The following is a 15,508-nucleotide window of genomic DNA, read 5'->3' as shown; positions in this document are numbered from 1 at the left end:
TTGTTAAGTACTGTTCTGCTAGGTCTGTTTACTTCACTTTAAGCTTGAAAATTGTACTGCGTCATTCATGTTGCTTTTCCAACAGGGCATAAATAGTTTAGTCTACACTTCAGCCACATCATCTGTAGTACTACAGGGTGTATACAGGGACAAGGGAAAAAAATTCCCGGATTATTCCCGGATTTCTCCCGGATATCTCGTTTAAAAAATATGCTTTTTCCCAGGTGGCCTACTGTCACTTAGCACAGAAAAAGTTCCCTCGGAACTGTAAAACTTATCAATCCTTTGAATGGTTAACGTTTTATATAATCGCGTAGAACTTCCCGGAAAAAAAAAAAAAAAAAAAAAAAAAGCCGGAGCAGAGAAGTTTTGGAAACACCTTTGATTTGCAGCAACATGTACGCTGCAAATTTTCGTATTACGAAAGTATAAATTCGAATTGCACCAAACACAGCTTGTTAGTTTCCGGAGCGTTGCAACCGAGGTTGTGATGTCCTTTTGTAAGCGAGTCATATCTCAAGCCACGAGATCTCGCCAGCCGATGACAGCAGCTATTCAGAGCATAGGGCACGTGTTATAGTCAGCCACTAGCAAGATTACTGGTTACATAGCGCGAACACACAAGAGGGAAAGTTAACGGTTTACATTAATGTACACAGTACCGTATATCTACAAGAAAAGCCAAGCTTTCACGTGTAATATTGGTCTTTTTTTGGTGTGATATACTTGAAGATACATCACACAAATGTGCCAGTAAATTTAAAATTGTGACATAAATGCCTCGGCTCGAAATTCTTGAAGTGGCTGGTCCTCAAACTGTTCAGTTTCGAACGCTCTGTGATTTAGATATCCATCCCACTTTCACACACGTAACATAATTCATCTTGCGTAAAAAGAAATTTACTTTGAAAGTAACGCTTCTCTAACCACCGTTCGCAATACTGTAGTTATAGGTTCGATTTACCAGTTGCCAGAGAGCGCCAAAAACGAATTATTGTGCGCGTGCAACTGCAGTGGTGTAGGAAGCCCGCATGTTCGTGTGTATAAAGCACTAAGAGAGCTTACACTACACCATAAAAGAAACAGGGCATCAGAGGATACTCCAAAAGGCATCAAAATTTCGTGAATCATACTAAAATGCATAATTCGGCTTGAAGTGCACATTGGTTTTTTCCAGATTCACAATGAAGTAGGTCCCATCTGATATTAAGCTTTTCAGTGTGGTTTTTGGGATGTAAATTTTCTTGGAGTACCAGTACTCTACGATCTCATGTTTGGTTCTTTATTATGGCATAATGCCATACATGGCAGAAGATGATAACGTGCACTTCACCGAACAGTTGGAAGTACCCAAAATTGTTAAATGAAACACTTCGTTTCAAATAAAATGATTGCCTCAGCGGAATTTCTTTAGCAAACTTGCAAAACTAACTTCATTCTTCTGCAAGGCGATTAATGCTTGACTGCTACTAACTTGGAAAGAAAATAAAATCAGAAACTGAAATTAATAATATATTTTTGCCCTCTGTAATTATTTGAATGCATTTCAATTTACTTGATAGCTCCCGGCCACAGAAATCCGTTATGTTTTCATTTGACGTGGGAGCTGTACACGAAGAGAAGCAGCGATATCACTTAACGTAAACACGGGTCACGTGGAGACTAACCCCCTCCCCACTACAACTCAGACAACTCTGTGCAAGCGTGAATCTGGCAGCTAGGGCGCGCGAGAAAAATTTTTCTAGTTTGCATCTGGCTGCTTGCTGCTACTACCGATGCAGCTAACAGCCAAACTTCAAGAAGCGGGAAGCGAGAGAAGGTACTGCTTATACGAGAGTCAAATGCGCATGCGCAACAGACCGCTGGCAACTGGTCAAACGAACCTAATGTGAACAGTTGTGATGTCATGCTCATAGCAAGCAGTTTATTGTTACGAAGAATTACAGTCTGCGCCCTACGGCCTTTAACATATTTTTGCTATCTGTAGACGCTTGTGCGTGCACGGTGTTTTGTTGTCGTAAAATGCACATTTCCTTTGCCACTACAGTTTTATTTTTTTCCCTCTCGTTTATATTTTATTGCTGCAGTATCATTCTCCAGTAGCAGGATACAATAACATTCTTTGCTAGAGAATCAATTCTGCAGTCAAAACTACAAAAATGTAACTGAAAGCTAAAACAATGAAAAATTCCCGGAATTCCGAAAAATTCCCGGGTTTTTCCCGGTTTTCTCCCGGATGAAAAAATTCCCGGGTTTTTCCCGGAATTCCCGGTTGTCCCGGGTCGTATACACCCTGTACTACGATTGTGATTGGGCAGGTGTGCCTCTTCCCTGATATTTCAATCTCGGCCTTTTCGGCCTTTCCCACCTGCAGAAATTATAATCCTGAATCAGCAGATAAACATCTTCAGGTCTCTATATTATAATCATTTTTATAATACATTCATTTAAAAACTTTTCCACTAAAGAATACATGTCACAGAAGTTACTCTTACCTGTTCTACATTTAAATAGTCAGATTTGCCTGCCTTCTGTTTATACTGTAGCACTGTTATGAGCCTCGCAGCCTTCAAAATTCAGCAACAAGGCACTTTACAGTGCATTTACCCACTCAGTAATTCCAACTATACAAACTACCATTGTAACTTCTTATCCTTATATCAATCAAGAAATTTAAATAGCAATCTCCTGCAAAAAAACTTCAACAAGAACAATTTAGCCAAATAGAAATAGCTAACAGGTTGAGTATTGAGTATAGTAAGTTCAACTGATGAAAACGTCTTTTAGAGAAAAGAAAAGCTTACCCAATAAATTACCTACACACAAGGTAAGTAGAGTGAGTGATGCTTAGATCACTACATGAAAGAAAAGGACTTACTGTCATTTAGTCATAGTTTGATAGATGTAACTAAAAAAGTGCAAGCGCACTGTGTGTGTGTGTGTGTGTGTGTGTGTGTGTAGAGCATTTTTAGAACAATGGGCATCACAAAACAACTGGAGGCAGCAAATTCTATCAAGCTGTGTAGTTGATTCCCATCTGGAAATACAGTACAACTTGCTCAAATTGTCATGTGTATGATTCGGAAATCTGCCCAAACCGTACGAGTATTTCAGTCACGACACATTCAGTGCCCTTTTATATGCTGATGTTTTGTATGAAGTGGAACGTGCCTAATGTGGAAAATACTTAATAATTCACTGTATAATGTGGAAAAGAGCCTATGCGGTACTACTGTATTAGAGTTCATTAGTTATTCATGACTCTACAAGGACGTTATTTCTAACCTCTTAAGCAGCATAAAACCATGGAAAGAGGTCCAGTGCAGCACAGAGCTGCTAGTGGGGACCTAACACCATGCCGCTCTGTACAACAATGGATAAGTTGCCCTCAGTGTCAGTACAGTACAGCACAGGAATCTGTTTGTTCATCAGCGCTCTATCGGCTTTTTCGTTTTCCTCACGATTGACGCACACCGGCACATACAGGAACATTGTTGCAATGTGCGCAGTGAAAGAGGTGGGTATTGTTCCATTAAACAATGGATTTACCTGGCAAGGTCATTATTTTCTGCCAGTTCCAGTTGACTAGTAGCACTTTAAGAGATACAGTAACATGATGTTGAACAAACTGTGTGTGTCAAGTGTTAACGAAAAGATTAATGCATTCAAGGCAACTAAGAAAGAAACTCCACACGAAATTAAGTTGTGTTTCAACTGCAGTAAAACAAATTTATGAGACTTTAAGAAACAAGGATAAGATTCGGGATGAATGGACGAAATGGGCAGACGGAAAAAAAGGCGTGGAAGACCGGAAATGAAGAAATTAACAAAATACTGTGGGAGCAAACTATCTGAAAGAGTGCAGACCAGCTAGTACTTAAGAGGTCATAGTGGTGATTATCAGTACCAAGTGGTCACACACAGCAGACAGGATCTGGAATGACTAGACAATGCATGCCTGTTCTGCCAATTACCACTGGAGTCCTTTTCATTTATGTTAAAAATCTGTGCACACAATAATATACATACTTGTTTGACTTTAAGTGTAGGGAACAAGTATTTACATTATTACACAGATACACCATCTCTGTGTCTATTACATGCCTTTTGTGGTCCTACAGAGAAACTGATCTTTACTAAATGTATGTAGGTTACAAGAGTATTTTGCAGTACACTATTTATTAGTCCTGTAGTGTGATGTTCCATACCTCTACCAGAGTCCTCAGGAAACATAATGACAATGTTATTGCTGCAATTTACAGCATTGCATTTAACTTTTTGTAGGAACCATGTTATACACCAATATAAAGATTATTATTTACATTCATCGTACGCTGCATTTGACATTGTAATACACTAATATAAACAATAAACAATGCTATCCACATTCATTGGTCGCTGTATTTGGCAGTGTAACTTACTGGCTGCTATTGCAGTGTATAACAAAAATCAGTAGGCCGTACTGTGTATTAGGCTGTGGTACTAAAGATTGATGCTCCCAATCCCCAAGCATTCCCTTAAATACTTAACATACAATTTGAGAACAGAGGTGTAATAAAACTGAAATGACATGTCAATGGTATTCAGTCAACAAACCGTAACCCAATTCTTAACATGACGTACTTTGCAACTACTCTAACAAGCAATATTACAATCCCCAGCATACCACTTCTTTTGCAGCTACATCAAATAAAGTGACAGTCCTAACCAAATAAAATAACTATTTAACAGCAGAAGTCTGTACATACTAACCTTGTAGCGAAAGTGTGACCATTGGCGTCCTTTATATGCACAATGTCAAAGGATCCTGGATGTCGTTCCCTGTTCACAACAGTCCCAACTCGACCCAAGTTACGGCCTCCAGTGATCATGCACAGATTTCCTGTTTGGCAGTAAATACTTATCTTAAAGTAACTGCCACAAGGGTTATTTGAACATTAACTGGGCTTCACTAAGATATAAAGGTGTGACACACACACACACACACACACACACACACACACACACACACCTTTCTAAGCATAAGTAAGTTTACATGAACATTGGAAGAAAAGTATTCATTTTAAGCACATGAAATAATCACAAATGATGAGGAAAAAAATGTGAACATAAATATAACGGGCATGACATTTCTTCTCACTGAGAGATATAAGACATTGGGCTAGAAATGCACGCTGAATAATGAAGTGTTGGCCTTAAAAGTGTTTCAAAAGGAACATAGGTATAACAAAGCACCACGGCTTGGTTATAGTAGAAACAAATACACTGTCTATTTTATATTCATTGCCGCTAGATTCTGTTTTCTTGTTTGCTCTGTTACTGCCATGTTGAAAAATGACAACTCCACAGGAGAAATAATTGTGTTCACAAGATTGCCAAGTATAATTGTCTCACTGATGTGCAAAGATGTTCTGGGCTGAGGTAGCAAACCAATCCTCCAAATAGATGGAACATTGACAACTTGTAAACACAGGATGTGTATGTAAGGAAAAGCATCCTGGACACCCTGTGTTTCCAACAAGTGTTATGTGAATTCAAACCATATTTCAACAAAGTCCTACAAAAGCAATATGTGCCAGTTGGGAGTTAAAACCCTCAGCAACAATAATTTAACTTGTTTTAAGATGTCAGCTGGTTACATGGCCATGAAAGTTTTAGCTGTCACAGGCCTTACATCATGACAACAAATGTAAACATGCAGTATTTTCTAGAATGCTACTGGGGTTGGGGTTGGGTTGTTTGGGGAAGACCAGACAGCGAGGCCATTGGTCTCATCAGATTAGGGAAGGACAGGGAAGGAAGTCGGCCGTGCCCTTTCAATGGAACCATCCCAGCATTTGCCTGGAGCAATTTAGGGAAATCACGGAAAACCTAAATCAGGATGGCCAGACGTGGGAGTGAACTAGATTGCTACTGACAATTATTTTTGCACAACACATGTTCAGTGCTGAGGCGACTTTCCACCTTAAGTAGAAAGTGGGAAGTAGGCAATGTTCGAATTTGGGACCAACACAACACACATGCACATTAAACACGTTCTGTGAAATATCCCACTCATCTGTTTATGGACCATTCATCTTTTATGGAAACAGCAGTATCTTTCTATGTTACACAACTGGTTTTTCTGAGGTTGAACAAAGACAACATTTAACAAAATTGAGCACCCACAACCCCTCACTGCAGTCACTAAGTGCATGAATATCTGAATGAAACTAACAAGCTGCTGCAATTGTTGTCAAATAGCCTGCAGCTTAGCACTAATCAGCTGGCCTCCACAGTCACCGGATTTGTCATCCTGTGACTTCTTCTGCAGGATTTCATTAAGGACAATGTTTATGCAGCAATACCACCATGGTAGCTAGAAGAGTTGAACTTGATCCATACTGCCATAACATCAGTGATGGACATGCTTTCCAGAGTATGGGGAGGAATTCTAGTGTGTGTGTGTGTGTGTGTGTGTGTGTGTGTGTGTGTGTGTGTGTGTGTGTGTGCGCGCGCGCACACGCGCGCGCGATATAAATTGCGGCACAGATGGAAAACATACTTAACATCTTTAGGCTTCAGAGATTCGCAAATGCATGCCCTACGTTTCATAGGTTTATGTCTTACAGGTTAATAAATATATGCCTTTGAAATACATGTATTTTGGAAATCCGCTGTATATTGGTAAATGTGACCACAGACTACCAGTTTTACCCCCCCCCCTTCCCGCACCACACACACACACACACACACACACACACACACACACACACACACACACCACAAAGTTAGTATTTACTTTGTCTTTTCTGACGAAGCAAATTATTAATAACCAGACAGATTGTGTATCTTCATTGCTACCAAATCCTGGTCTAGTATCTAAGTTGCACTAGCAGGTCATGCCATCACAATGTTCAAAAATCTGAACTTCTGTCTTGGCAATGTGAACAATACCTCTTTCACCCACCAACTGCCTGATATTAGTGGTCTACACATGAACCATGGACTTTGCCATTGGTGGGGAGGCTTGCGTGCCTCAGCGATACAGATGGCCGTACCGTAGGTGCAACCATAACGGAGGGGTATTTGTTGACAGGCGAGATAAACGTGTGGTTTCTAAAGAGGGGCAGCAGCCTTTTCAGTAGTTGCAGGGGCAACAGTGTGGATGATTGACTGATCTGGCCTTTTAACACTAACCAAAACGGCCTTGCTGTGCTGGTACTGTGAACGGCTGAAAGCAATGGGAAACTACAGCCGTAATTTTTCCCAAGGGCATGCAGCTTTACTGTATGGTTAAATGATGAGCATGGAGAGCTGCATCAAACCAGTCTCAGGACTGAAGACAACGACGACAACAACAACAACAACAACAACAACAACACAGAAATATGAAAATGGTTTACAGTGCCACTGTGGAGGCATATGACAAAAAGGTGGCAACTGCCGCATTAAAACGGCATCTTCCAAACAAGTAATAGAGAATGTGTGTAATCTTTACACATGTTATTAGTTTTATGCCACACTGGTGCTGCTACTACATGGTTAAGGTTCTATACAAGTATGCGATTATATCATGGGGTTCACATTGGTACATGTCCTATCCAACTGTCTTTCCTTTGCATTAGTCATAACTATTCTTCAACTCCATTTTTCTGATCCATTTCAGGTCTTTCCTAGAAATTACTAATATTTATCTAATTCACTAATTTTTTGTTTTCTAATAAATCATTTTATGCTTAGTTTCAAACCTGCTCTACTGAATTACACCAACTGAAGTTTAGTGTACAAATAAAAGCAAACGGTAAATTGTTAACATACAAGGAGGGTTCTGGTACATTCCATTGGCCAGTATTCCTTTCAGTTTAGGAACTATGAACACTCCTCTAGCACTAAGAAAAATTGTGGTTCTCGAGGTTTGTTAGCACAGGCTGTTTAAACTGCACAACAGTTCTCAACATGTACAAAACCCAGTCAATGTGGAATTAATAGCCGGCCGGTGTGGCCGAGCGGTTCTAGGCGCTACAGTCTGGAACCGCGCGACCGCTACGGTCGCAGGTTCAAATCCTTCCTCGGGCATGGATGTGTGTGATGTCCTTAGGTTAGTTAGGTTTAAGTAGTTCTAAGTACTAGGGGACTGATGACCACAGATGTTAAGTCCCACAGTGCTCAGCCATTTGAACCATTTGGAATTCATACTTTTCAATCTTTTCTTTACTTTTGTTTGTGACCTGAAAATGGGCCACTGTGTTACTTGTGAACCCAGACTGTTCTTTTGCTATATTAAAATCCAATGTTTTGTTTCTTAGTGGGTGGTGATATCTTCTGTGAATACTTTTACATTAAAAAGGAAGCAGACATTTTTCTTGCGAAGTAGGAAAATTTCAGAATTTTTGCAGAATGAGAGGTCAATTGCACCGACGAATCTGAGGACTGAAGCTTTTGCCATATTTACTTGCACTTATTTCTTCACATACAGAAAAATTATCTGTATACTGAATTTGAGCCAGGCACTTTCATCATGGTGTATATTGGAAAACTCTGAAGATTAAACTCTGTAGCAAGTCATTACCTGTCACTATTCCGCCGAATATTGCTAATCACTGAAGTTACCAAACAATACCGAGTTGTATTACTACAATTAATTCTCACCTGAGTCAAATTTTATGAAGTCCATTATTTTTCCTGAAGCAATATCCAGCTGAACTGTGTCATTAACTTTTATAACAGGGTCTGGGTACCTGATGGTACGTCCATCATGGGTCACCAAGAATGGGATACCTTTAGGACCAGTCTGCACCCTCTTCACTTTGCACAATTTATACTGAAAATGAAAATGATGTTTAGCAAAAATAATTACTGAAATATTACAAATATAAGTTCTACTTTTTCTCAGATGAGTAAGTGCACTTTCACTAAAGTTCAAAGGGGTGCCTGTAGTATCCTCATTGATATAACAGGATGGATTAAACGAGCTCATTTTGAGTAGCAGAATCTAAACTGCATACCCATAAGCTCTTTAATTTTTTTTTTTTTATTTTGCATTGCAGGTAGTAAGTTTTACAACAGAAAATTACACTCATTTACTTTTCCTAATTTATTGAACAGTTTATGGCATATTCTGAAGCAACTAATCACTGAGTGAAGTATGTTTCATGCAATAAGGATATTAAATGGCACCTACTCAACCTCAGAACAGCTCTTTAAACAGTCGAACAGCCTCTGATAGATTTACTCCCTTATTAACTTTATTCACAACATCTAATGGAATACTGTCCATCACCAAGTCCGTATGTGACACAAAAAAATAGTAAGGTATTTAGCCATAAAAAACTGACCACTTTTGTGAAATTTCAAGAACTTTCATCCTGAAGATCTCTGTACCTATAATCCACCATTTACAATGCCAACAAAGCACACTGAACACATTTGGTAAGCAGTGAACATGTGTACCTCTTCCCCTGTCAAATTTTTATATGACTGGATTAGAGTCACGTGCATAACTTGTTGAAATGATTGGATAGCAAAGGACAATAACTTTCTTCAAAACACATCTAATACAATGTGTACTCCTGACATGCTATATACTACTGCACAGAACATTTAATAATGGTTTCTTCCTATCTCTTCTCATACCAGCATTTTTAATCAGGCAATGAACCTGTCAACATCTTTTCTTGTACAAATATATTTTTTGAACTATGTGCCTAGAATGAATGGCCAGTCTTAATGGTGCCCACCTATCACCCATCCCTCAAATGAGAGGTTAAACGAAGAAAAGAGGTGTATATCATTACAGTGATGTCATTAGAGATTCAAAATTAGTCTTAAGAATCACATTTAAAATTCTGATTGAGTATTTCTTTCAACCTCTTACTTCAATGCACCACTGCACTTCACTTCAAACCTGCACACAATGTATTAAATATTCTTTTATCCTGGATTAATATTTTTAATGTGCTGGAGTATAAAGTGACACTGTTACACTACTTGGTAATTTTCAATGGTAGTTCATTAGGGTAACAGAATCTTAAAATATACTGTAGAAACTGGCCAAACAACTGAACTCAATTCTGTTAATAACGTACCTTTGCCTCCTCAGGTGTTATTCTGTGAATTGTGAAACGGCCCTTTACATCATAAATTAGACGGAAAAACTCTCCAGTCTTTTCGATTGTCACCACATCTGAAAACATTTGAAATCACTGTAAATATAAGTATTCAACAATTCTTAGCAGTTAAGGCATTATCTCCAGTTTATAACACTGTCGAAGTTGCTACATTATTACTGTCTTTTTAAAGCACTGGTGATAAAGCTAATAAACAATATTAAGGTAATTCTTAAATACAGGGTGAGCAGAAAGTCTTGCCCTGATTATAACAATTACAGAATAACCATTTGACATAATAATTTACATTTGATGCTGTTTTATACATTAGTGTTACTAGTTTGATTTTTTTTAAGACCACTTACATTAGTAAACCTCAATGAGTGCTCCCTTGGTAGCTCAGAGAATGTCGAGGCTGTATTCCAGTTCACACCAGGTGTTTTGTAATGTGTTCTGTCAAAGTACCCACAAGCAGCTTGTATCCTAGCCTTCAGTTTGTCAACATCAGCAACTGTTGTGACAAAGACTCTCTCCCCGATTTAGCCCCAGAAGGGGCATAATGTCTGGAGACCGGGCTAACCAGGGAGTTGGAGCATTTCTTGCAATCCACCAATGCAGAAATGTTTCATCCAGGAAATCACGCACTATCAAAGCCCAGAGTGTGAGTGTGTGTGTGTGTGTGTGTGTGTGTGTGTGTGTGTGTGTGTGTGTGTGTGTGTGTGTGTGTGTGTGTGGGTGGGGGGGGGGGGGGGGAGGTTCTCCATCTTGATGGAAAATTATCCATGGTTGATATTCTTCTAACTGTGGGCCAATGAACTGTCGTAATGAATTTTTCTGCAAAGAAAAATGGACCAAAAACCTTGCTATGCATGAGGCTGCACCAAACATTCACTTTTTCGCTGTCTCGCTGTAAATGTACAGTAGACGTGGAGACTGAACCCTATATATGGACATTACGCCTATTTACCATTCCACTGACACAAAAGGTGGACTCATCAGTAAAGCATATGCAATTTAAATAATCGTTAATGCCATCAATCCTGTTTAAAATCTCAGTCACAAATTCAGCATGTGACAGCAAATCATTCAGTTGCAAGCCCTGCACGATTTGCACTTTGTAAGCACACAACCTAAGACTTTCATGAAGAATCTTCACCGCACTTGCTTGCGGTATTTGAAGTTCACGTGATGCTTGACGAGTTTATTTAGACTGACTCCATTGAAATGATTACCGAACAAGATTAACAGTTGCATCACTCACACGAGGCCTGCCACTTCGAGGGCGACAAATCCACGCCATTGTCTTCGCTGTCTAACGTAGACTAATCTGACTACGCAAGATTTATGACAAATGGTTCCATAATCAAGTCCCTGCCAATTTACCTGTTGTAACCAACATATTGCAGCTTTTCTGTGTGTCTTAAGCAAGCTGCCCATGCAGATGTTGAGATGTTGTCTATTGCATCATGTGCAAGACTCTCACATCCGCAATTTTGTATTTATTGTTCTTTTCCGCAATATATGCTTTCAACCGAGCCCATACCAATTCAACTGGGTTGTAATAGCAATGGTCTGGGAGTAATCTAATGATACGGTATCCATACCACTTTGCAATTTTATCTACCTCATAAACTATGTCTGCAGGCTTGTGTTGTTAAGAACCAGAAATTCTGCTCAGGCATGCGACAAGTTACAAAGTATTCCATTAGATGACAACCATGCAATAATGTGTCTTTTTGGAGTGCATATTTGGAGGTTACTTGCACCAAGTGGTTGCTCGCATTGTCCACAACTATAACTGGAGACACAGGAATATGTGGCAACAATTGTTGAGTAAACCACCTTTCGAAGACGCTGTATGGCATTTCAGAGTGGTAATCTTCAGAAGTCTTAGCCTTTAAGACCTTAATCAGCTTATCCTGGGGAATAAAGCCAGTATCTGCTGATCCGACATGAACTATAATTCTATTACCCTTACCAACAGGAACTTTTACTCCACCATACCCATCACTCATTTTCCAGCACATAGCCCTGATGTGGTTCTGATTAACGAAAGTTTTATCTAAGTAATAAATTTGTGATTTGCCACCTTCTCTGATCTCCTGCATTGTTCTCAAAAACACAGTCCCTGCAGCAACAATATCACTTCGTTTCATTCATAATTTCCTACCATCATTGTTTTCTGATACCTGAACCCCCATGTCTTTCAGTATCCTCAACATGGTCCATTTGCTTTTGGTAAAATTTTCAGCTTCTTTCGTATGCGGAACTAGTTTCTCTGCTGCTGGATACTCGTCTTAGCATACATGCAGAACACTATGCCAGAAAACATTTTTCGCAAAGTCATCTAGCTCACCCACTTCTTTTCTGCAGTTGTGCTGCTTCCCTGGTGATTTGAAAACAGCTGAGCCGCAGGCATGCATAGACGCCTCAGCTTCGCTGGATATTCCCTGAACATTCCTCAAACCAACACCACAGGCCTCAGCTGTCTGCTCCTGGCATTTGACAACGGCGTGACCCATGCCCTGCGCCAGTGTGGATTCAGTGGAAGACTGTCTCAAAGTATCGCTACACAGGGAACACTATTTTTCTTGCCTGTTTGTGCAGCACTGGGCACGATTGCTTACCATCACTCATAATGAACAATATGAAGGCAGTCACCACTCAGCACACAACACTGTCTGCAATGAACAGAACTTCCGAGCACAGCATGACCTACATGCAACGAAGACAAGAATGTCATTGGCGCACGATTGGCTGAGTGTCACGTGGTACACTTACAACTGTTTTTGCGCATCTGACCCTGACCTGCCTCTGTAGGTGCTCTCCACTCTAAATCTCATAGAACGTGCTTCGCATCGTGATTTGCATAATTAACTATATAAAACAAATGTCTCCACTGAGCTTGAAGTTATTTTAGGTGAAGGCATTTTGTGCTTCACCCAATAAATGTAAAAAACACACTTTAAAGAGCTTTTTAAGAACAATATAAAATTAAAATATTAATCCAGGGAAGCAGAAAATACTCCCATCTGATTGCACCTACAAGATTTTTTTCCACAGTGAAATTTGGAATGGGATCATATTTACACTCTTTGTCCATTGTAGGCAGGAGGCAGTTTCTAATTTAAAGAACTCTGCTACATACTACATAATTTTAGTCTTTCTGGGATTCTCAGTGAAATTTATGATTTACAAGTTTCTGCATTTGCAGTGAGATAACTTCAATAACTTCCCAAGCTGTCTTGTCAGGCACACTCATTTCTTGCTGTTAAGACTAACCAAACACTGATCACCGTGACTTCTCCCTCAATATTTTTCTTGGTGTTGCCCAACAATAAAAGTTTGCAGAAATTCAAATGCATTATTGTTCAACAGCACTGGAAAACTTTGGTGACAAAGAATTTACAGTTCTCTATTTGATTGGAGACTGAATAGTGAGTAAGGATATTTGCACTCGACATTTGATCAGCATAACTAGGGAAGTTGTTGAAATTATGTACAGAGAAAGTGACAACTTGTGATATACCTTAAAACCACAACCATACCACAATGAGCACAATTACAACTGTCACACTTTTGTTGCGAAGTGATTTTGGAACAGGAAAGATTATCACATACACTCCTTCCAACATAGGATGTTACATATGAAGAACTATCAAACTGACAGTCACAGGAAACCAATAAATCTTTACAACCTTTGTATTCATAAATGATTAAAAATAACTGAAAATTCAACTGCAGAAGACACTGAAGTTTCCTCAAACTATGAAGGAAACTGCTTGACAAATTAATTTTTGTTCTCATCCCTGGGTAATACTGACATGATACAATCACCATATCAGTGACCAATGGGAGAAATTTTTATATTGGCCATGTTTTGACTGCCATCTGACATTAAAATTCAAATGCAGCTTCGACCAGGCCTATTGCAACACTTTTTTGCTAAGTTGTAACAAAGACTTATTGCAACACAGCATACCACACTAAGGCCAGGAGATCTCAAATTGCCAACCAATGGAGTCCATTTTTGACTTCAAAGAAGGCCCAATTTTTGCCCATTTCTGAGAAAACATCAGCTGAAGTTCATCATACCCAATTAAACAGGAACTTTTACTCCTAAAATCAAGCCCCGTTCGAGGAAAGTACTAACAGCCAATGGCTGGGAAGCTGAAAACCTGTGCAATTACTACATGCATTCTGTAGGTTTCTTCATATGCTGGCAGAAATAAATTTAGTAATCTATGGCTAAACGTTTATGAAAGTGCAAGTTTGTTATATTTTCAGTGCTTACAGTGCACTGCCTTGTGGTATATACATCAAATCTGTTCCTATAATGTAAATTATCAAGCTATCAAGCAGATAAATTGCTAAAGAAGTCTTCCCAAAATAAAGACAGACAGACACACACACACACACACACACACACACACACACACACACACACACAATCCTCAATACGATTAAACTGAGGACTGCCGATTTGATTTTATCAAAGTACAACAGACAGCTGTTATTGAAGGCTTTGTAACAGCAACTTGCTTTTGGAAACCAACAGGAATTGTGTAACCAAGTTGACAATTATAGTCCACAGCATCAGTCAAACTTTTAGCACCCATTTTTTCAGCAGCTTATGAAGGGTAGGCATCAAAATTAATTCCCAAAAAGAAATTTTAAAATTTAAAGAACTAGTTGCTTAAGAACTGCATTCATTGCATCTTCTTCGTGCTGTACATTTATTTTCTCCTGACATTTACACGCTAAGTACTATTAATCCAGATGTTCGAAGGAATGTGAAGGTATGTTAACAGCGAGACTGAGAAGCAACCAGGATTAAAATAGTCAATAATTACAGGTGTTTAGAACTTTACCTACCTCCTTGTTATTCTTATAAATAATTTACAAGTCATGGAGACACGTCATCAAATACCGGGTGCAAAAGAAAGAATGAAAACTTTGCTATCTTTCAAAAGCAATCCATGTCCCATTGGCAGTGCGTGCACATGCATGTGCTCTAACACTGATTTCTTCAGAAAGCTAGCAAAGCTTTCATTCTTTTTTGTACGCCCGTCAAAAACTACTGTTCATTGTGTGGCCTCATTTACTCCTAAATTATTCACATTCAGCCAGAACTTCCATTACTGTACTTGTTATTCTTCCATATTGAAATCTCTCCTCCTCCTTGTCCCTACAGTGGAAACACTTTCACCATCAAACCTACCAATCGGACTCAACCAAAGACCAATGTTGCACCCTGCCTAACACCGTTCACTTCTCCACCCAACTGTGATCTACCCCCACTGCCCCCAAACCACCCCTGTTAACTTTCCAGAATTTCTTAACGACAAACTTTGCCTCACCATCATTCCCCAAGTCCATCAACATGCAAACCAACAAGAATCACAGTTCATCTAAAAACT

The 15,508-nt window shown here is 39.3% G+C and overlaps 1 protein-coding gene and 1 non-coding gene across 2 annotated transcripts in view; both read right to left on the bottom strand.

Annotated features, from left to right (window-relative positions):
* Positions 1–15,508, bottom strand: part of LOC126100290 (40S ribosomal protein S4) — a 34,943-nt gene that overhangs the window by 6,050 nt on the left and 13,385 nt on the right. Inside the window, exons 3-5 of the mRNA XM_049910897.1 lie at positions 10,068–10,165; positions 8,632–8,803; positions 4,753–4,882 (exon numbers count right to left, since the gene is read on the bottom strand). Coding sequence (XP_049766854.1) covers positions 4,753–4,882; positions 8,632–8,803; positions 10,068–10,165 — 400 coding nt within the window. The remainder of the gene's footprint in view (positions 1–4,752; positions 4,883–8,631; positions 8,804–10,067; positions 10,166–15,508) is intronic.
* On the bottom strand, positions 13,884–14,019 carry LOC126102819 (small nucleolar RNA SNORA16B/SNORA16A family). The gene has a single exon (XR_007523082.1). It is a non-coding gene; the product is annotated as a small nucleolar RNA SNORA16B/SNORA16A family (small nucleolar RNA).

This window comes from Schistocerca cancellata, chromosome 9 (assembly GCF_023864275.1).
Source record: "Schistocerca cancellata isolate TAMUIC-IGC-003103 chromosome 9, iqSchCanc2.1, whole genome shotgun sequence".
Classification (NCBI taxonomy): Eukaryota; Metazoa; Arthropoda; class Insecta; order Orthoptera; family Acrididae; genus Schistocerca; species Schistocerca cancellata.
The sequence above is the reverse complement of the archived record's forward strand: the minus strand, read 5'-3'. Positions and strand labels throughout refer to the sequence as shown.